The following is a 22,931-nucleotide window of genomic DNA, read 5'->3' on the forward strand; positions in this document are numbered from 1 at the left end:
TCAACATGCAATTTGCATGTTGAATATGCAATTTCAGCATGTCATCATAAATTACATTTTCAACCTACGATTTTAAGGTGAAATTGCATGTTAAAAATGTAATTTCAATTTCAAAATCGCATTTTAAAAATGCGATTTCAAAAAGCAGGTTAGTTTCTCAAATAGTTTGAAAAGTCGCTAATTCTCTAAATAATTTTTTTTTTTAGAATATTAAAAAAAAAAAACTCCCACATCTTGTGGTTGTCTAAAAATGGAAGAAGCCAAGATCAAAAGCTCTTCCACAACAATTATATACAAAACATCAAGTACACAATACACACATGTCTATGACAATAAATAAATAAATAAATAAATAAAAATCTAGAATATATAATATATTATCATCCTATTATGTACAATTCGGGTATAAATGTCAGCCTCCCATGCTATAGGATGGTCGAGAATGTTGACCATCGGAGTATTCTTTGGCATAGTCACTCGATGAAAGCAAATTCACCTGCATCTTTCGAACTTTAGTCATCTATCTCATTGAAAGGTCCAAAGATTCAGTAATAAAAAAATAAAAAATAAAAAATAAAAAATAAAAAAAATCATAGAAGAAAAGTGAAATACAAAATAGTTGAGGCACATAATTAACCTTAACAATCTCAGAGTTTGAGCTCGGACGTATATAGGCTGCTAAAACACTCATATTAAAGTCCTGGGAGAAAAAAAATATATATAAAAAAGAAGAAAAAAAATCAAGATATTAGAATCAGATGACAGCAATTCATGAAGCACGATTAAGGAAGAAAAACATGTTTTTTTTTACATAAATTAACATAAACACATATGTATAGGATAGGTTTAGTGGTGATAAGCAAGGCGTCAGTTTTAAATAAATTTTGCAAGGATTTCAGAGAGTCAAGATTAATGCAATTGCAAAGTTGAAAATTGTGTATGCACCAAGCGTAACAAAACTAATATAAATACAAGCATTACGATATTTACATTATTTAAAAAAGGTAAATCCATGGAGTATTTCTTCAAACTTAAATCATCATCAGGTTTGTGGCTACTATTAATGGTGCAAGAAATGGCATTAAATCAATATAAGAGGAAATGAAATAGCAGCCACTGTTTCCAACAACTTTTCAGGAAATGGGGGAGAGGTGAAGGGGAAAGAAAAGGAAGTGTAAATTTTGTCCGGCAAACTTCTAATTTCCCACTCTAAACATGAAAATAATGGGAAAATTTTGATATCTTTTTGGTAAATCACCATTCCATTTGAAGCAAAGAGAACATCTAATAAAATGCAAACTCACTCGGAAAGGATCACCCCTTAAGGACTGCACAAACATTGAAGCCCCTGCACCTTTACCCTGCTTATTAACAGCAAAAAATTACAAATCCGTAACTGGAATCGAGAAAATGTTAAACAAAACAAAGACGTGTGCAAAACAAGCATCCCTCCGTGTGTGTGTGTGTGTCAAGGCACAGACAAAGACGTGCAATCACACACTCAGACATGGACGTACACATGAATGATTGAGACCCCGAGAACTTTAGGGGAAGAAGAAACCCAATAAGAAGGGGAAATTTGTAGGCCATACCTCTCACCTCCACTCATTGATATTGGATTTTCACTTCCTCGTCTTTTCTTTCAATGGGATCAGTCTTCTCATTGTTTCGGAAAAAAAAAAAAAACACACTACGATGCTTCCTTATTTACCACTTCCAAGGTAACCTTCTGAATTTGAAGCTTCTTCCCAATCACCACCACCAACTACCAAAAAAAAAACTATAAAAACCCCTATAATATGCACAGGGTATGACTTTCTAATTTTTCTATAGCACTGTCCCTTGAGAATTATTTTCTGTAGCCATAAATAAGCTTTCTATCTGATGTGTGTATTCAGTTTAATGTGGGATATGTGTTCCTATTTATTACACAAGTTGTGGATCTTCAAATTAGTCAGAATTCTAACACTAGTCAATATGAAATTTGGCTTGCAAGCTTTTATTCTTGTAGGGATGTTGATCCCATTTCTTAAACTTATAGAACAGTAAGGATGATTTAACCATGATGCAAAATTTATGTAGCCAGTCAGATGCCTCAACTACTACAATCAAAGGTGGACCTAATTGAAACAAGACACGATTAAAAATATGCAAAATAACAACAGAAGGGCTGAGTTCTGCAATTTCTAGCAAACAAAGCTCGTATTCCACAAGATATGGGTCTCATCAACCGAAAACTTAAGTATTTGCGTCAACCTCAGCAAATTTTGAGCCAAATTATAACCCAAAATCTACTTTTGTATTTTAGCTAGCCTTTTTTTTATGTACACACTCCATCAAACTCTCTATTCTAAAATTCTATTTCATTAAAATATTATTTTTTATTCTCTTATTTTTTCAATTTAAATATATTTTTTCCAACCGTCATATTTTTAAAACGGCTATATTCTAACGGTCATATTCCTACGGCTATATTCTAACGGCTATAATTATGTTTTATCCATATCAATTTAATCTATCTCTTTGGAAGCTCAACTGATGTTAAACAAATATATTCCAAGACCAAAACAGTAGCAAAACAGCTCCAGAACTGCAAGAAAAAAGTTGCCAGGCTGCAGAGGCCTTTGGCCGGCCGACAGATATATTGGCCGGCTGGACAGGTTTTTGACCGCGCAAAGAAAGGAAATTTTGCTGTGGCCAGACGACCGGCCATGGTATTTTGGCCCAGTTCTGTTCCAGTTCAGTTCTTTTTGGGTAACACAATGAAAGAAATAAAGAAAGGAACAGAAAAAGGTGTGAAAATATAATAAAAAATAGATTAACGTATGAATAGTGTCTCACTTAATCAGGTGAGGCACTGTAGCAAAGTCAAAATGAATGGTTGCTATAGAGAGTTTCATGGAGCTTTTGCTCTCTACAATAGCTTCAAAGCCATTGTAGAGAGCCTGATGTGGATGCTCTTAGATAGAAAAACAAGTTATTCCCATAGTTTAGTCACCAAGTGGCTGTGAATGGATGAAACAAGAAGGATAAAAAAAGGCAAACAATAAGAGAATCCAATGTAATGGAAACACCAAATATGCAAGTAAAAAATATAGTGACAGGAAAACCAAAAGAATATCCAATCAATAGAAAAAGAACGAATTGATGATGAGGTGCGTAATTTCTACTTTGCTAAATAAGTACAAGACAATGTGTTCGCATGGTGGGAAAGGATGGCATAATTATCAATTGAAACTAAAACCATTCCCATGCTGGAAAAGTTAGGACTCCAGTGGCCAGCCAGGTAAATATCCTTACTTTCTTTCATGGCTCTATCTTTATTCCTAAGGGCGTTTTTTCATGAAAAAGTCAGTATCCGTCTGGTCCTTTGTTATAAGCATGTATCGGTAAAACTTTATGTTTCTTATTTCATGCATCATGCTACAATGAAAAGGGGTAGAAATAAAATAAAGTTATGGCACAATAGCCATTACATCATAAAGATTATGAGTGATTTAGAGAAAGTTCCACAACCACAATGAAATTAGGGACACAAAATTTCTGCCAAAAATCTTTATTCTTTTTCAAAGAAATAAGTATTTTTTTCTTCTTTTTTTTTTTTTTTTTTTTTTGTATTTGAGGATGTGATTTTTTTTTTCTTTTCTTTTATTTATTTATTTTTTTTATGACCGGGCGTTCATGCCAGCTTACGAGCATCTCGACTAATCCCGAAACCCACGCAAGCGTCCCTTCCACGTGGATCGGGCAAATCTCAGACAGAGCCTACGGGCATGGCCCCAAGGAGCAAATTGCTCCTAATGGGAGTTGAACTTGAGAGCTAGAGAGTGTACACCCCTAGCCCCAAGTTGCACACCCACTAAGCCAACCCCTTGGGATTATTTGAGGATGTGATATTCACAAACCATTTCTAGATATGAGGATATATGTAGTCCATCACGCTACAATAGATTACATGCGGAACACAAGAATCACAAGAATAATTTACCTCCAATGATAAATCCCTGAGACGTCTTCCTGTTTGAGCGCAACAAATGCGGACTACGTTTTCATCACAACTTCCACTTATAATATAGTCTCTTCCATTCATGTAATAAGAACGAGTGTAATTTTGTGAGCTACCTGTTGAACTTATATTAAAATCCAGATGGAGTCTCCCGTCAGCAGCCAATAGTTGTTTAACCTGATAACATGGGGGGTTAATCAACATAGTACAAATTAAACACATCGTGCATATCTAGCCACGATGACCATACTCATGCCAAAGATGTTTAATATGTTTAGCTAGATCTTAACATATCCAATTCAAAATCGAGTCTGGTTATGTTCCACCAATAGCATCTGATCTCTGCTGGTGATTCAAATTCTAAAAGCATATATAGAAACAACTAAAAAAGAGAATTAACATTGGAAATTAGAAATCAGAAAGAGGAGAGGAAAAAAGGTTGCAAGGAAATAAGCTTAATTACTAAAATAAAGGGATCACAGTGATTGATGGATTGGACATAAACACTGTTAATGCATGCAGTTGATTATCACTAAAAATACCTCATTGTCAACAGCTGACACAAGAAGATAGTGGTCATCGGGGGAAAAGCAGACCATTACATTTCCTCGAGAGCTTGATGCCGTGTAGCAAGGGAAAATTGGTTTTTGTCTTAAATCCCACATCTTAACCTCCTGATCAAATGATGAAGTAGCAAAAATGGATGGAGAATGGTTCGCAAACTTAACAACGTTAATGTGCTCTCGATGCATATCAGTGAACACTTGCAAGCGTCTTCCACAGCCAATGTCATACAAAGCAACATTTCTTGAGTATCCACTAGCAAGAAACCATTCATCCGTTGAGTTGACATGAACAGATGTCAGTTGATCAAACTCGTCAAAGGTAACAGAAGGAGCAGTGGAATGGATTTCTTTATTTCTTGGAGGAATATGCTTGATGTCATATAGTTTCAGCGAACCATTGTCAGCACCAGCAATTAGCTGAAATTCAGCCGCCGAATAAATAAATAATAATAAGTCAACAATTGCCACATCATCAGAGTATAAAGTAGGCACCAACACAAATTCTTTAATAGATTCACCGAATTGAATAATCCCAAAAAAAAAAAAAATCCTCTTCAGAGGGGAATGCTTACAAACAATTTAGGAGGCGGGATATTCTTCGAATTTACAATACCCTCTTCTGGCAATATAATTGACCCAATCATTCTTCCTTTAAATGCAAGTTGCATATAGATGGGCCCCGCCCCAACAATTGGACAGATTCAAACCAAAAAATCTCTCAAGGCATAACTGATAGACTAAACTAAACTAAACTGGATCCAAGTATGTCTTTGCACCTGGCTCCTATATTGGACTTATATCAAGATGAACATGATATTTTTTTGATCAGCCATGATGAACATGATATTACCTCAAGTTGGCTCATAACTTAAGAGCAACCTTGTCACATCCTAAGTGACATGCATGTTCATCACATATAACAAAATTCCACCTAAGCTTGTACCTTTCTGCTAGCTTAAAGATATATTTACCTTTCAAATAAACGATTTCCTTTCAAAGCTTAATTTTTCCATTTGTTACAAAGAAATTTTAAAAGCAAATATGCCTTTAACTTTGCACAATCCTGAATTCACTGAGTATGTGATGACATGGACCATGACTATTTTCAAATAAAACTACCCATGTACTTAAGAGAATGATTAAACACTACAAAAGCGGAAGTACATAGCATACTTTTGATTGATAGTAGTAAGAATAACTGGAATACAATGGTAAACCAATAAAGTGGAATTTCTCTTCATCACATTCAATCTGAAAAATCCCATACCTTGGAGGGATACTTTTTGAGCCAACATAGTCCCAAAACACTATTCATTGCTCCAAGTGATGGGATGTAACTAACGATATTCTCATTCTCATGATTCATCACAACAACTTCACCATCCAGGGTACCGAAAGCCATAAGGCTAGAGTCAGAAGGATGGTACTCAAACTGCCGTGGACGGAAGCTCCTCCTTTTATCTCCTGAGATGCTTAAAATAGAAAGTGGATGCAAGAGAGGCCAAGCAGAAGAACCCACTTTTGCAGCAGAAAGTGACCTGGAGTAGAAATGTTGAGACTTTGCCGAAACATGCAATGGCTTCTGCCTCCAATTTTTTGAGTGAGTACAGCTTGCTCTGATTTCACGCTTCTGTAAGATACTGACAACACTCTCTTTATTCTTCCTCCTGTATGGTAGGTACTCAAAGTGTTGTGAAAAGATAATGTTGGCTCTCTCCCTGTCAATCTTTCTAATTGGCAAGTCATCAAGAACATTCAAACGGGGTAATGAAGCTATCATGTACTCTCTGTAATGTTTTTCATAGCATATTGGTGAAGGATGATGAGAAATATATTTCTTTTGCACAATAGATGAGATGTATCTAGATTCAGAAGAACTCAAGTACTCGTCATCTTGCATCACCAAGGTCCCAAAAGAAATCTGCTATGACAAAATAAAACTATACCTTTAAAATGGAGGCACAATAATGCTGGGCAGGTAAAATGTGATGATAAGTTTTTGAAACAAAACCATTTCTAGAAAACAACAAATAATCCGACATTTGCAACTGAATTTCAAAGAATATTACTACATGCTTAAGGAAAAAAGGTATTATTATTTATTGAGGCATCCACAGGCCCCCTTGACAATTTCATGTTGAACCATTCTATTCCAACCAAATATATAATATTATATGTCTACTAGATGTTACCTGGAATGTATATCATTTTGGCATGTGGAACTGGAATTGGAAGGTAATATGATAGGGTATCAAACTATTGGCATGTCTCAAGATACTGACGATGAGTGTGATTTAGTTTGAACAATTTGACATCTCAAGAAATTTAATCCATTGAAATTCCTTTTCCTTACAAGTTTTCCTATATCAAATTAATCATGTAAAAACAAATTTCTAAGTGTCTCTTACATAACTTGAGGCACTGATGCATTTGGACTCTTTTTTTAGAAATTCTCTCACCAAAACTCCCCTCTTAGAATTTGGTTCCTTGTACTATGTTTATTTTTTTTTCATAGCAAAAACATTAAGGAAATGAAAAGGGAAAATGCACAAGTCACTTTGTATCCCTAAATTTAGTGTCATAGCTAGAAAGTGTACCATATTTGGAAAAGTAAGTCGCAAAACTAGAATGCTAGGGTATGTGTTTTCTGGTAACTATTTATTTACCTCATTTTGCAGATCAACCGGCCCATCCCACCCAGGAATTGCATCAGGCAGCACCTCCAGTTGGCCAGGCTCCCTATGGTGGTTTGAGAAATCCACTTCACTATCATCTGATGAATCCTCAAAAGTGCATTGGACATCGTCATTGATATAGGCATCTTCCATTGTTGAATATTGATAATAATCTTCATCAAAGGATGGTGCTCCAATGAAAAGACCACTGTTCAGCTGATCTGAATCAGTACTCTTCCCACTGGGTGATGCAGGACAAGGCCCCGTGTCGTCACAACACAAACAATTCTGAAAGCGGAGTTCCATTAAAGAAGGAAGCTTTGATAGTGCAAAACTAGTTGTCCAAAGATTTGCAATTCTCGTCTCACATAATGAAAGGAACTTCAGCTTTGGCATACAAGCAAAACAATCCTCTCGGAAACTAGTGAGTGAACTGCTGAAATCCAGGTTAAGGGTATGCAACTGCATAAACTTCCCAACCATACTGAGTTTCCGGAAGTGGGAAGACCTCAAGTTTAACACTTGGCAATTCAAGCCCTTTTGAGAGAGATCCCTAAGAGTGATGTCAAAAGGCAGTGAGTTCAAATCAAACACGTACAGAAAACAATTTTCTCAACACACACACAAAAAAAAAAACTCCTGTCATACGGTGTTTCTGTAAGGGTGGGAAAAAAGAACCTGGCTCGTGCATACTCAGAAATGAGGAATTACAGAACTGTTATTGATAAAACCACTATATGAAAATGAGCAAGAGAGGAATGGAAAGAAACACAACACAGATTTAGGCAACTAGTTAAATATAAAAGCATGGTTATCAAAAATGCTTTCCAAAAGCAGATACCTTTGAGAGTTTGCGGGATGACAACTAGTTGAAATTTTCATTACCAAAAAAATTGATAGTGGTTACAATAGTAAAATTGGTAAAAGGTTTTTCTACTTTGGACACGGAAGGATTAACCATTCTATTTCATTCTCCATGGCATTTCAAAACACAAATCCATACTGTTCAAGACTAAAAAATAATAGTAACCTTTTCTTTGGGTAAGTAAAATATTAATCACCACCAATAATAAATATAATTAAGTTAATCTTAGTTTCTTTTTGACAATAAAATGGTAATAAAGTGTGGTTAAGCAATCCAATTAAAAGCAGACACAACTACATACCGCAAAAACTCCTTCCCAAAGGACAAATCCCGGAGGTCAACAACTCGAAGTTTTTGATTGATTGCACGCAGCAACACCAAAACATATTCTCCATTCAATTCACATGATGAATCATGAAATATATCAACTGCATCAATCTCAGAAGTGTCAATTTCCAGGAATATATCAAGAAGTGGAGGAAAATCAGAATCCTTCAAGTAATCCAAGGAAAACACAAGGCTACAAAGCTGGTGGCGGGCTTTTTTGACCTCAGCCTGATTATGAAAGCAACTTATGTTAGGAAACAAAAATACAGTAGTGCTCATTATATAATTCATGCTTGATAATTAGGCAAATTCAAATGAAACAGGAAATTGTTCGTAATTTTGGGGATATCTAGAACCAAGAATTCCTGAATTACGCGACATAAAGTTGGGAATCATTCAGGATTCATTTGTCAGATGAAGTATATCGGGATAAATGGACAGATTCACAAAAAATTAGAGAATCTTGTAATTGTCTATAGGTGCCAAACAACCAACATTATTAAGAAAACAGCCTCTTAGACAATCAAGTGATGTATCAAGCACACACAAATGCAGAGGGAGGAACACTGAAGAGTGAAAGAAACAAAAAATAATTATGAGGAAAAACTATGCTATACAATGGATTTTAAGTTTTTAAAAGTGAGACGTCAGAGATTTCTTTCCCTACTCTTTATCAACATATAAATGTAAAATTAATTGTTTGTTTTTTCATACAAAATGTAGAACTTAATTTTATATAAACATTACTTTCTACTTACTTTCATCTATATATGGACAGATCTTTTGTGTCCCTACTATGTCCCTGTACTAATTCTTTGGAAATTGTTGTCTTTGCGTTTCTATATCATGTAGTATCCATGATTCATAGTGTGTGCACATAACCATGTTCCAACTATTTGGTCCAGTAACTGAACTCCTTTGTTATTCAAACACTAGAAATGGCATATTTTATTTCAAAGCATTTTATATTTTCTCATCCGAATTCTTTCTTTTTAGTATAAACTATAAAGGCATGATGAGTTATACAATGGGAGCCCCAACCTACTTGCTAAACCATCCTATCAGTGGCTTGGGACAGAGAGTCCATCTTCACAACTTCGACCAATTAAACTATTTTTTGGGGGGCATATCGGCCAAAACCAGAAAATTTGAACATACCACAATCCTTCATCACCACACTGTATGTCCTTTCAAAGCCATCCCTTTTCTTATACCAAAAACTTCAAAATGCACCAACTTTATGGCAGGAAGTTTGTTCTCTCACTCCTTGGTATGAAATCTAAATCCAGTGGAACTTATAGTGCCAGGCCTATCATACCAACAAAAGACTCTGGGAGTAGTATTTGCGTGGTACATCAACTCAAGAATTTCCATTATTATTATTATTATTATTTATTATTTATTTATTTATTTTTTATTATTTTTTTATGTATTACAATCGCCCTAGCTTTAGGATTCATTTATATCCAGACTTTTCGAGACATGGTTAATTCAATCTCAATTTAAATAAGAAAATAAAATTTACCGTTGAGGATTACTTACATTCATGCAAGAACATATTACAAACAAATGGTTGATGAATACAATGCCAAACATGATGATAACAAACCTTGAAAAAAGCTGACAAAAGTGCTTTATTAGGTAGGACCCCATGCCTCCTACAACAATCAAGGTACCTAGAACCACAGCCAGAAGGCAGTAATTAAAGCATTTAGCGGAAAACACCGAAACTAAAACAACAATCCATAACTAAAGCATATATTAGGCTATCAAGTCAAGAAACCATCAGAGTGTTGGTGAAATATATATAAGACAAACTTCAAATTTTCATTCTTCTTTTTTTAAACATTGGCAATTAACACTCCGTTTGGAATGTGAGGTGAGAAAATAAAAGATTGTGGTCTCTCAGTATCATGTTTGGATGAGTAAAACACCAAAGTATGCAATACAAGTATTTGGATGAGATGTTTTCTTTCTTTCTTTATGTTTTAATGGGCAATCTCGGTATTATAAAAAATAAACGACCAAAAAACTTGTTTCTCACCAAATCTCACCACGTTTGGTGAGAAATTAAACTTATAAAATAAGAGTGTTTTTGGTTCATCAATTTGTATAGGAATTTGGAAAGAAAAAAGAGAAAGGTTGGGTAAAATGTGAATGAAATGTAGTTATTTCACCCACCTTTCATGCGCTTTTCCAAAAAATTAGGGAGTTGTCTTTCTCACAATTTCTCATCATTTCCTTCCTAAATTATAAACCAAACATGATAAAAAGAGTTGTATTTCTTTTCATTTCTAACCATTTCTCACCAAATCACATCATACATAACTAAAGCATATATTGAAAGGTCAAAGAATTTATCTATGACATTTTAAAACTCTCTATCCTTTCTTTCTCTTCAATTTCCCATTTTTTTTTCCCTCAAACTATTGTGCTGAATGTCCCTTATCCTACCAACGCCAAATTGTCAACACAATTGACGTGGCAATACACAACAACATACATTTTCCAGTACAAAAACTATCAACAAATTAAATAATCAGTAAAAATATCTAAATCAACTGAACTGCAGTGATTCTGATAGGAAATTGCTGTGAGGAGTGAATTTTGGTTTGAAAAGCAAAAAAATTAAAAATTAAAAAAAAATGTACCGTTGTTCGAAGTCTGGTGGTGAAAACGTAGAATCTGTAGTTGATCCAGGAACAAGATTTGCCATGGCAGTGTTCGTGATCTCCTCCCTCTCCCGCTTACTCCATACTAATCCTCATCTCTTACATACCATATACATATATAGATACATGTATATAAACTGCGATTTACAGAGTATGATGAGAGAGAAAATCTGAGCGAGATTGGGGCCTGAGAGAAGCCAATTTATACCTTTAAGACCACACGGACATCCATGGCCGACCCTGAAGCTTTTCCGAATGGAGTGTGTCGCACTTGATGCAGGCGTTCCGTTCCATGTGTTCGCTTTGCAACAAGATGGGCTTTGGAAGAGTTCAATATGGGCCTTGAAAGAACTGGTTAGTTGGGCCAGGCTAGATAATGAGCTATATAAGCCCAATAAGTTTGGAGATTTATGGGATGCAAGGGTAGAACAAAGTGCTTTCAGCCCATTTATTTAGACGGCCTATGTTTGGGCTTTTGGCCTAGACCAAGTTGTGCCAATAATGGCCTTTGGGCTTTTGTTTTTACAGGGGCTACGATTGATAATTACCTGCCATATGTGGGACGGGCAATTGTCAAGACGAAACTCTGGTAACTATATATATGAATCCTAACATTTACTCCAAAATAAAATAAATACATAATAAATGAGAGTAATGTTATAAGAAAATACATCACCTAGTGGCTAGTGGTATTGAAAAGGGATGATTAAAAAATAAAGCATCGTCCTTTGTTTCTGTTGAGAAAACACATTCATCATACTTTATTTTGGGTGAACTGAAAAATGAGAGCAATGTTATAAATAAATGATTTTTTCACCAAATTTTTTTATCACCAAACACAAAAATATTAAGATTCCAAAAAAAAAAAAAAAAAAAAATCAAATATTTTATAGCATACACATCTTTTGTTTTGTTTTATTTTATTTTGCTATTTTGATTAGCAAAAGTTAGTATCGGGGGAGTTCAACCATCACCCTCTTCTTGTAAGGACATAAATTTTGTCTCATATTTCACTCCTATAAGTAGAACTCAAAGTCTTTCTTAAGAGAAATTTGATAACCAAAATATTAGCCACACTCACACATGCCACAACCCCTTGGTTTGTACAAATCGTCTGTTGATATGCCTCTTGCGGGATAACTAGCACTATCGGTTCGAGTCCGGATCCTCGGCCGCCCTTCTCGGTGGCCGTTCCCAGCAGCCCCCCAAAACGACGTCGTTTTGGGGGTTTTTTCATTTTTTTTTTTTCTTTCTTCTTCCTTCTTCGCAGAACCAGAGGGGAGGGGAAGAAGAGAGAGAGGAAGGGGAGGGGAGGGGGTCCGGATTCGCCGAAGACTCGCCGTCGCAGGTCGTCGAGCTCGCCAGCCGTCCGATCGTCGCCCGATCCAGCTCGTCGCAGCAGCTGCACCGCCGTCGCCTCCGCCTTCGGCCCACCTCCGCCTCCTTCTCCTCCTCCCCTGGTGATTATAGCCCCCTCCAGTTCGGCCCACCGGCGGCTCCCTCTTCTTCTCCCTTCCTCTCTCTCTTCTTCCCCTCCCCTTCCCCTCTCTCTCTTCTTCGCCTCCCCTCTGGTTCTGTTCGAATGAGGAAGAAGAAAGAAAAAAAAAAAATCAAAAAAACCCCCAAAACGACGTCGTTTTGGGGGGCTGCTGGGACGGCCGCCGAGAAAGGCGGCCGAGAATCCGGACTCCTACCGGTTCGACTTTTGTGTCTATTTTAGTGTTCAACTTTTTCTTTTGGGTAATGCTAGGGACACTAAATTTTTTACCAAACAAATGACCAAATATCTCACATGGGGGTGGGGTCCGCAATTTTGTGGGCCCCACACCCATGTGAGACATTTGGTCATTTATTTGATAGAAAATTTGGGACCTCTAACATTTTCCTTTTCTTTTTGTCTTCCTAACAAAAAGCAATAAATAAATAAATAAATAATATAAAAGCACTATCTGTGTAAAAATTTTAGGATTGTTTAGACGATTTCACACACATTAATCTTGGTGTCATGCTGTTTGGGTTAGTTTTGTTAACCATTTTTGCTTCTACATTCTTAATTGTTAAATTTTGAAGGAGATGATTTTTTTTTTTATCTTTTGTAAAGTACAAGTATAGCCAATTTCAACACTTTGATTTTCATGTCACCGTATAATAAGAACGAAGTTGCAATAGAGGATCAAATATAACTTTGTGGATGAGACGTTTTCTTATTAAGTGTGATATTGAGATTCGAGTTCTATCCCTATAAATGTAATTTTCTTTGTCTTATTCCTCAACAAAAAAATAATAATAATAATAATAATAATTTGGATTAAAATTTTGTAATTAAAAATATAATTTTCTTTGCCCAAATGATCTAAATTCAAGTTTTGGGCCAGAGCGGGAGTGGGAGGGGAGAGGGAGGGGGGTCGCACCCCCAAAAATTATAAAAATCATGTATATTATATTAGTAATAGTAAAATAATTTTAAAAAATGAAAAAATACATGTGTATTTGTCCCCCCTAAAATTTGAATTATGGATCCGTCATTAATTGTAAATATTATTTTCTTTATCATATACCTCTCCTATATATATCGTTATCAGTGCAGTATCCTTTTTCAAAATTATTTCAATTTGAATTTTCAATTTTCTTTTTCTTATTTCTCTCTTTATCAATTGTAAAAGAAGTAAAAAAGAAAATGAAGGACCACAAGGGCATACCCATTTGGTATGTGCCACCTTATTCTTGTCAAAGCAAATAGGGTGGTGGTTCTAAAGAGGTCATTCTGTGGGGACGATGATACTGATGAGGTAATTATTCAGTAATTTCAAAATATAGATACGTGATATTTTATAATATTGTGATTGGTGGAGAAGATGAATAGATAAGGTATTACGTTAGGTGATTAAAAAATATAAAAAAATATAATAAATAATAATTAGTTAAGAAATACGAAAACGTAATATTTCAAAAATATTTTATAATTTTCCCATACTGAAATGGGGCTGTCTCAAGTATTTGGTGGGGGGTAGCATAAATTAAAAGCACTTTTAAAAGGTTTGGCAAACTGTTACATCTTTCATGACTTTTTAACCTAATAATATTGGTCATCCCTCTTTAGTCTGTTGTCATCCCAGCTTATCATTCCTTCTAAAGAGAAAAGTGAACAAAAGCACCATTCGCATCATCTCTCTCTCTCCACATCTGTATTACTATATAATATTATAGATGTTAACATAATGTCATATTTTGATTTTTGAAAATGTCATTTTAGCCTATTTAAAATACAAAATTTAATTTTGAGATAAATTAAGTTTGAACTTTGGTGTATGAAATAACATTTTTACCATTTGAACGATATACAACATGTTTATATCTATATCTAGCTATACTATATATAAAATGAAAGTTAGAGATAGTGTAAATGTCACAGATTTTTTATTCAAAAAATACCCATAACAATTTGAAAATTGTTAATACATTTGTACACGCATCACATGTATACCAACTGCTAGTTATCTTCTATCTATCTATGTTATATATAAAGTAAAGGCTAGAGATAACGTGTAAATGTCATGAATTTTATATTCCCAAAATACTGATAATAGTTTGAAAACTATTACTGCATTTGTACATGTGTGTGTAAAGGCTTGAAATGGTGTTTGATTTTCAAAATACCTTTCTAGCCTATTTAAAATATAAAATTATATAGAGGCGTGAATGCGGTTTGAATTCAAAACCTTTACGCTGTGTTTGGTTGGGGGATTTGGGAAAGGAAATGGAAAGGGAAATGGAAATAAAAGGAAAAGGAGAAAGAATTAATAGAATTCCAAATTCCAACTATGTTTGGTTGTGTTGGTTATAAAATAGAATTGATGTCCTAAAAGGTCTCCTATTTCTTTATTTATTTCTCACCCCCTTTCTTTTCTCATATATTTTTTATTATAACCAAACATAAATAGGATTACATTTCTCATTCCTTTTCCAAATCCCACCCAAAAACCCCAACCAAACACAGCATTAGTTTAATACCACTTGAATAACACATAACATATATACTTTAAATTAAAATTAAAATGGGACAATCACTAGTATTATTATAAAGTGAAGGCTTCTCATGTGTTGAGACAACTTAAGTAAGATGAATGGAAGTTGAATCAAAGACTTTTTGTTTAGGAAACATCTTTATTATTAAAACAATACACAACATATCTAATTTTAAATTAAAAATCAAACTTTATATTTTAGAGATTTCACAATACGCTTATTGGGTGAGTATACACCCACTAATGTATCTTTCTATTATATAAAACTTACATCTGAATTGATATAAGTTTGTCACGTTTTTCGTTTTTCCAAAAAATTATTGATAACTACTCGGATCAAATTCTGTAACTTCTTGTCTCAAGTAATTACTTAAGATTAAACTCACATCAAATTTTATACCCTTGTGATTATGTTATGCACGTGATATGCCGCGTAAATTAGAAGGCTGTTTGATGGGTCAAGAAGGCATATCATGATTTAGAACCCCATGCAACTTGCAAGCCATGCTTTATGCCCATTGATTATACCTTATTCTGTTTGAATAACAAACATGTTAACCCACACAAAAAAAAAACATACTAAAGCATGCATGTGTCACTATCAAGAAAAACCCCCCCCCCTCCAAAAAAAAAAAAAAATTAATAATAATAAAAAAAAATAATAGCAGCAATTGGGAAAGTATTATTTAATATTTGCGGGTGATGAAGATAGTGGCAACAAAATCAAATCGAATCCATTCAATTCAAAGATATAGATATATACTAGTTTTAAAAAATCCATACAAAGCAAGGGCTGTTATTATAGTAGGTTTAAATTTTGTATTTTAATAATTTTTTAAAAATTAAAAATTATTCTATGAAATTGAATAGATAAATCATTATATATATATAATAGAATTATGTGATATAATATGTATCATTTTTTGATTTGTTATACATCTAATGCTGTAGACTCCAATTTTATTATCATATCATTTGGGGTGAATTTATGAGTTCTTAACATTTCTTCCAAATTTATAAAAAAAAATTATGGTGTATAGTTTTTTTCAACAGATAAATATAAAATAAATATTAAGATAATTCTCTCATTTAAAAAAAAAATTACTAAGATAATTCACTAAACTAATAAAGAAATAGAAGAAAATACATATCTATACCATGGCTAATTTTATTAATACATAAATCATACTCGCATTACAAATGACCAATTTTATTAATAAGTAAATCAACAATTTTTAATGATATGAAAAATATTTTTTAGTTACCTATTTTGTTAATAAATAAATCATTAAATCAATTAATAGTTTTTAATGATATGAGAAATATTTTTCAATAAACAATTTTGATAATTTATTATTGCACAGTATTAGCAAAAATCTAGTTTGGGTCAAATCGATAGAGGAGATTCGACAGAATAACCAAAATTTCACAAAAAGCAACAAATCAAGCAATTGTGGATGGTGTCTTATGCCTTGACAGTTTCAAGAACTTCTTTGGAAGTCGTAATGCGAAGAAACAAGTGTGAAATTTGATTGAAGAACAAGTAAACTTGCCACTTAATTACAAGAATTAAATTACAAGTTCAATGTGCATAACAATCAACAGAGTAAAACTTGGCTACAGAGGCTGAATTACAAACAAAATACTCCTAAGTACAAAAGCTACTGCTATCTAAGTTAAGTTACTCTTAATTCCACATGGGTTGTGAATTTTTGTTGAAGATCTTTCTCCTTTGAATTTCCAGTTGTTATGCTACTAACCCTGCTAATTGCTTGCTGACACATGTCCCACCATGGAACAAATTACCTCCACTTCTTGCATAACTGCCCATAATCTCCATAATCGCTGGTAACTGCTTCTCTGCTGCAGCCTCCTCTTTCTCTTGCAAACGAACCGTGTGTCCTCCATTACTTACATGCCTAACTTCATGGCTTGACACCTGGGCCATGTTTGGCCACATACTATTGCACTATCAGATGAATTGACAAAGAAAACTACACTTGCCACATATACTCCTTTGACTGTTTCGCTCTTGTCACCTGTTCTACATTCTAGGACTCTCATTTCACTACAAATTCGTGGTCTTTACCCCTAGCATTCACTGGATCAGCTCTCCGTATTTTGTTACGCTTGTTCGACAGAGAAAACAAATTTTAGTGCCAACAATGCCTCCCTCATTCAAGACAAAAATGATGTTTTTGTTTTGAATGAATATCAGAATGAACAATTTAAAGTCTTGACACTTATATACTTGGGTGGTTTATAATAATGAACATTTAGGCTCATAAAGACAAACTCACATATCAAAGCCCAAATACCACAATAAAACCCAGTTGCCAAAAATTGACCAAAATACTAATGAAATAGGCCCAACTGTTAGTAACAAGCCCAATTGTCGGTAACAGGTTCAAACTCAATCAGGAGCGTCTACCATAAGTTATTTGAATGCCAAAATTTGAACCATCACTACTCTCACTTCCTCTGTTTTGCTCTGTACTTTGACTTCTCAACCTTTTTGCTTCGAACCTTTTTGTCCACATACTTCTATAGTGCCCAAACGAGCTCAAATCAAAGGAAAGAAAGAAATAGAAACTTTACCTGTGCAACGTTTCCCAACTGAGTTCCAGTAGCTACTCCGTTAACACGTCTTCAATAGTTGTATTATTCCACGCAGCAACCACTCTACACAAAGGGAATTGGGTCCTACTTTCACCACAACAATTCCTGACAAACTTACTCATTATTACCCTATTGCAAACACTGAAGTGATGCTTTTCCATAAGGTGAAGTTAGCTTAGTACCATTGGGACTCAAGTCCTAACACTTTGCGCTCATGGCAAAAACCTAACCCTAACTGGAGGCTATGGGTCCAGCGAATGATGGTATACGACATTGATCTCTAGAGGGCTTTAGGTATCTACGATGCTATCCAACTATCCGCCTTGGCCCTAGACAGGGACAAATGGGCCATCAGTGTTGCTTCCTACTTTTGGTCTTTGTCATGCAACTCCCTCATCTTGAGATGTGGTATGATCTCTCCCATCATCCTTGATGTCGTACATTTAACTGGCTTTCCTACTTCTGGCCAACATATCAGTGCACTTTTAACCCCCAAGGCAACTATTAAACTTGATACCGACCTTAGCTATGGAAAATTCCAAACCAAATATCAACAGTTTGGTCTTGAACCCACAGATGAAGAGAGAACAACTTTTTACTTATTGTGGCTTTCTCGATATTTCTTATGTGTCCCTGGCTTTAAAATTACCAAAGAATACTTAGTTCTTGCCACTTACATTCAAAAAGGCATAGAACGAGCCTTTGCTCATTTTCTTTTAGGCACCCTGTACAAAGGTCTTTTTTCCTTAGTTAATAAGAAAATTGATCATAACTGTGGTGGCCCCTTCTGGCTTTTCCAAGCCTGGCTTTATGCATATGTTCCTAAAATCGGGTCCACCATCCAAACTCCATATTTCTCACCATGCGAAAGCTATGCTGAATTTTTTCTTTCCTTTAGACCAGTTACCTTCAATTCCTTCACCAAAGTGTTCACCACTCTCTTTCAACTACCTATCGACAGGGATCCCTAGCTTTTTATTCCCTTCTAACATTTTCATTTTACTTCATCCAGACTCACATATATGAATGTTGAGCCCCATACCCTAGATGATGACTGGAGACAAAAACAAAAAAGCTTTTGGTCTCAAATCCTTACTCCTAGATATATTCTGGTGAGAGGGTCTATCTCTACCAGTAGACTCTCAAACTATAGCTTTGAGAGCTACAACCCTTGCCAACGGGCTAGGCAAATGGGTCTGTATCAAGCTGTTACTTGCCCTTATTTCCATCACATAATTCATGAACAAGTTGGGGCTAGACTTCAATTTAAAGATCATTTAGATGTGGAGACTCTCTTAGCTGAGAATCAGAAGTTATTTGACCAATTTGGCTTTTATTACTGCAACACCACACCTTACCTTACCACAAGATTCAAAGAATGGTGGCTTCTTATGAGTGCACTGATCTTTGATAAGGAATTTCAAGTCTGTCTCTAGAATGTATATCATGACAACAAGAAATAAGTATAAATGAGTATTTGTAAACACTTGTGCTCCCTTTTTTCTTATACCTGTTATTAAAATTGCTTTCCTTGGGTGTGTAATGGTACTAATTTGCCACATTTCCTTCATGCAAACAAGTCTCATATCAAGGCCACTCCTCTGGCTATAGAGATACCTGCCTAGGCTGTTCCATTCCTTATGAACAAAGGTAAGGCTCCAATGAACCCACCAAAAAAGTCCAAAGGTAAACCCTTGAATACCGCCAGCTGTGTAGGGTTTATGCCATACAACCAAGGTGTTGAAATTGAACGAAGAACTAAGAAGAGACATGAAGAAATTAAAGAGATTCTTTCCTCTCAGTCTCAATTGGAGAGTGATATAGTTCTTGAAAGGAGGTCCAAAAGAAAACAAGAACAACCAACTCCTTTTCAAACTACAGCTCCTCCTACACCAATCCCTTCCTCTCCTAGCAGTTCTTCCTCTCCACTTATAATGGTATAGACTTCATTCAAACTTTGCTAAACCACTATTTATCATGTTTAATGTACTGACCTTCTATTCACTTTTCTTCTTTTCAGACGTACAAGAGGAGAAAACTTCTCTCTCCAGTTGTATCTCATTCCTCTCATGAAGAATTGCCTGAAAACCAGACCAATCTGCCCTCTTTTTTTGCCTAAGAATCAAACCAACTTACCCTCTTCTCAGACAAACTTTGAGGATCAACCTCCCCACCATGGAGAGTAGACTGGTCAAGAGAGAGCAAGCCTAAGAGAACTAGCCCCTGAATTGGCTCAGCTTTTGTCTGACATTCCTTAAGGGATAACTTTAGGGAATTTAATAGTCTTCCCTCTTAGAGGGGATATGCCATGGAACAAATGAAGTCATCAATTTTCCTGGTGTGGCCTCTTCCTCAGAAGAATCAGAAGCCCCTGGGCATACCAGAGAGACACTAATTGACTTAACTGATAACCCTGAAAACCATACATTCCCTATCGACAGAATTTCACCTGTCCATGAGCAAAATGATGTCATCTATCAAGATAACCATTTTCCACCTTATAATCAAGGGAATGAAGTTGACAGAGCTGACACTGAGGTCCTGAATAATGAGTCATCTTCAAGTGACATGAGGACTCCTCATGAGGGAATTACACAACTTTTCAGCAAACCTATTCAGTCTCCCTTTACCTCTATACAACAATCAAGGGAGGAAGTACCTTCATTCCATCTACCTCTAACAATTGATGCCCCCTTATCAGTTCAAATTGAAATTCCTATGAGTGAAGGGACCTCAATTTTGCCCAGACCAATCACCATGGACATGGGAGTTCAAACCTCCTACAGCTCTGGTCCTGTCAAAGAATCCACCAATGCCCTTGCTACAACCATTTCTGAAGTGCAAGTAGCTTATTCATAAGTAGCATTCTCTATGCAAGTGTTTATCTCCTTTGCCTCATCAGACTTTTGATTACAACTTCACCATGCTTTTGATTACTCTAACAGACTGGCATATCCACTCATAACTTAGTTACTACTGACATGGAGGTACAAACCACTTCCATCTTGCCTAACACTGAAACTTCTACTATGTCTTCAACAGAGGTAGAGCATTCCTAAGTTGTTCATTTTTCTTATAATTTGAAACAATTACTAACTTAAACTCTCTATTGCAACAACCTAGAGTTGCTCCTCTTCAAGACTTACTTTTGGACATCTCTGTTGTTCAGCAAACTGTTGCCAACCTGACTGTCAAAGAAAGATTGAAGTAACTGTCTAATGAAGAACAACAAATGATAGGCCAATTTTTCACAATACTTGGTCAACCTTTGAATGATTTGGTTCTTCCTTATACTCCAACTTTGACTAATTGTTTGGAAGCCATTGCACCTCTGATGCCTCAACTTTTTGACCTTGACCAAGTGCAGGCTTTCCAAAACTTCCTTTCAAAGCTCCCACAACACTTAATGGCTATTAACTAATTTCATACTAAACCAAAAACCATTGAAACCCAAGTGGATCAAGTGAGAAAAACAATCAATGCTCTGACTGAGGCCTCTACCCGATCACAGGCCCTCATTACTCAACTTGCCATTCTCATAGCAGAAAAGGCTCAACTGGAGACTTAACTTGCACATGTGAGATCTTAGAAAGCTGCTACTGAACAAGAACAAGCCAACATTTCCCAACAAATTCCAAACCTTCTTGTTCAAGCAGAAGGTGGCCCACCTGCCATTAAGCAAGCCCAAGCTAGACTTAGGCAAAATAAAATTAGGCACCAAACTGCCCTTCAAGCTTGGAGTAGGCTTTCAATGTACTTTCGAAAAGATTAGGCCAAAAATAATTATCTTGATTGTACTCATGACACAATCTTTAATGAAAGATCTGTCACATTTACTCCAGTTTTTCCTGGTTTGTCATATATGCTCATTTTCATGCTTTTATGACTTATTCATGCATTCCCACATAGTTGGATAATATTTCTTTAGGTACTTGCCATTAATGACCCTTCTATGTGGCTCAGCTTCTAAAGAGGCAAGATGATAAGCTCCCTCTCTAAGGACCATGTGTATTTTAAATGGACCTTCCCAATTTGGGGACCGCTTGCCATATTCTGGGCTTTTTAAGTTAATTAGTAAAATGGTTTTCCATACCAACTCTCCTTCAAAAAACACTTTACTTTTTACTTTCTTGTTATAGCTTCTCTCAACTTTCTTTTTCTGAGCTATCAAGTGATTAAAGGCCATAATCCTTTTTTCCTCTAAGTCTTGCAACTCAATCAACATAGCTTCAGATCCATAAGGATATCTAAATGTCTAGCTAGTCGATTAGACCTTGCTGTTACTTCTAGGGGCAACACAGCATCATGTTCATACACCAACTCATATGGAGTTGTACCTGTGCTATTTATTTTTGAGTTTTTGTAAGCCCAAAGTACTTTTGACAAGAGATTATGCCAATCTCTAGGGTTATCCTCAATCATTCTTTCTAAAGTATTCTTGACAATCTTATTTGTTGCCTTAGCTTGCCCATTTTCCTGAGCATAATAGGGTGAGGAATTTAATATTTGAATGCCATATTCTATGGCAAACCCCTTAATCTTATCCCCATTGAACACTGTGCCTTGATCGACAGCAATGGATTGGGTAAACCAAACCTATGAATCACATTCTTTTTTAAGAACTCGATGACTTGAGTCTGTGTCACCACTTTTAAGGGCACTGCTTCCACCCATTTGGTAAAGTAATTAGTGGCTTCCAATAGGTAAGAATGTGTTTTAGAAGACGCTGGGAAAATATGCTGAATTAAGTCCATTGCCCATCCTCTAAAAGGCCAAGGCTTTACAACTGAATGAAGGTTTGTAGCTGGTACCCTTTGAATATGGCCATGTTTCTTGTAACTCTGATATCCTTTTGCATATATTATGTAATCTTTTCTGATACATGGCCGAAAATAACCATATCTGTTAATCAACCATCTTATCTTATCACCAGCTTGATAGGCTCCACAAATTCCCTCATGTGTTTCTACCATGGCTTTCATTTGGTCTAGTTTACTAATACAAAGTAAAGTCAAACCATCATGTGTCTTCCTAAATAAATCATCCCCCATGATAACATAATTTAGGGCTTGATATCTTATTTTCCTATCACTCCCTTCACTAGGATTCGACAAGTACTTTATCAAAGGAAACCTCTAATCTTTCTTTGTCATATCCAAAGTGAAAATTGTCAAGA

General features: G+C 35.4%; 1 protein-coding gene across 5 annotated transcripts; it reads right to left on the reverse strand.

Annotated features, from left to right (window-relative positions):
• Positions 1-240: 240 nt before the first annotated feature.
• LOC114316024 (transducin family protein / WD-40 repeat family protein) lies at positions 241-11,455 on the reverse strand. 5 transcript variants are annotated; one of them, XM_028262674.2, is made up of 10 exons: positions 11,091-11,455; positions 10,049-10,115; positions 8,414-8,667; positions 7,239-7,800; positions 5,840-6,493; positions 4,549-4,989; positions 3,989-4,183; positions 1,305-1,361; positions 638-700; positions 241-496 (listed from the first exon to the last, which is right to left on the reverse strand). In XM_028262674.2, the coding sequence occupies exons 1-10, from the start codon at positions 11,153-11,155 to the stop codon at positions 413-415; spliced, it is 2,442 nt and encodes an 813-aa protein (XP_028118475.2). In that variant the 5' UTR covers positions 11,156-11,455; the 3' UTR covers positions 241-412. The 5 variants fall into 5 exon arrangements, with proteins under 5 accessions (XP_028118475.2, XP_028118476.2, XP_028118477.2 ...); XM_028262675.2 differs by having other exon boundaries at positions 8,414-8,540; positions 11,091-11,380; XM_028262676.2 differs by lacking the exon at positions 11,091-11,455 and adding an exon at positions 10,621-10,749 and having other exon boundaries at positions 8,414-8,540.
• Positions 11,456-22,931: the final 11,476 nt, after the last annotated feature.

This window comes from Camellia sinensis, chromosome 2, assembly GCF_055761805.1.
Source record: "Camellia sinensis isolate YWXY chromosome 2, ASM5576180v1, whole genome shotgun sequence".
Classification (NCBI taxonomy): Eukaryota; Viridiplantae; Streptophyta; class Magnoliopsida; order Ericales; family Theaceae; genus Camellia; species Camellia sinensis.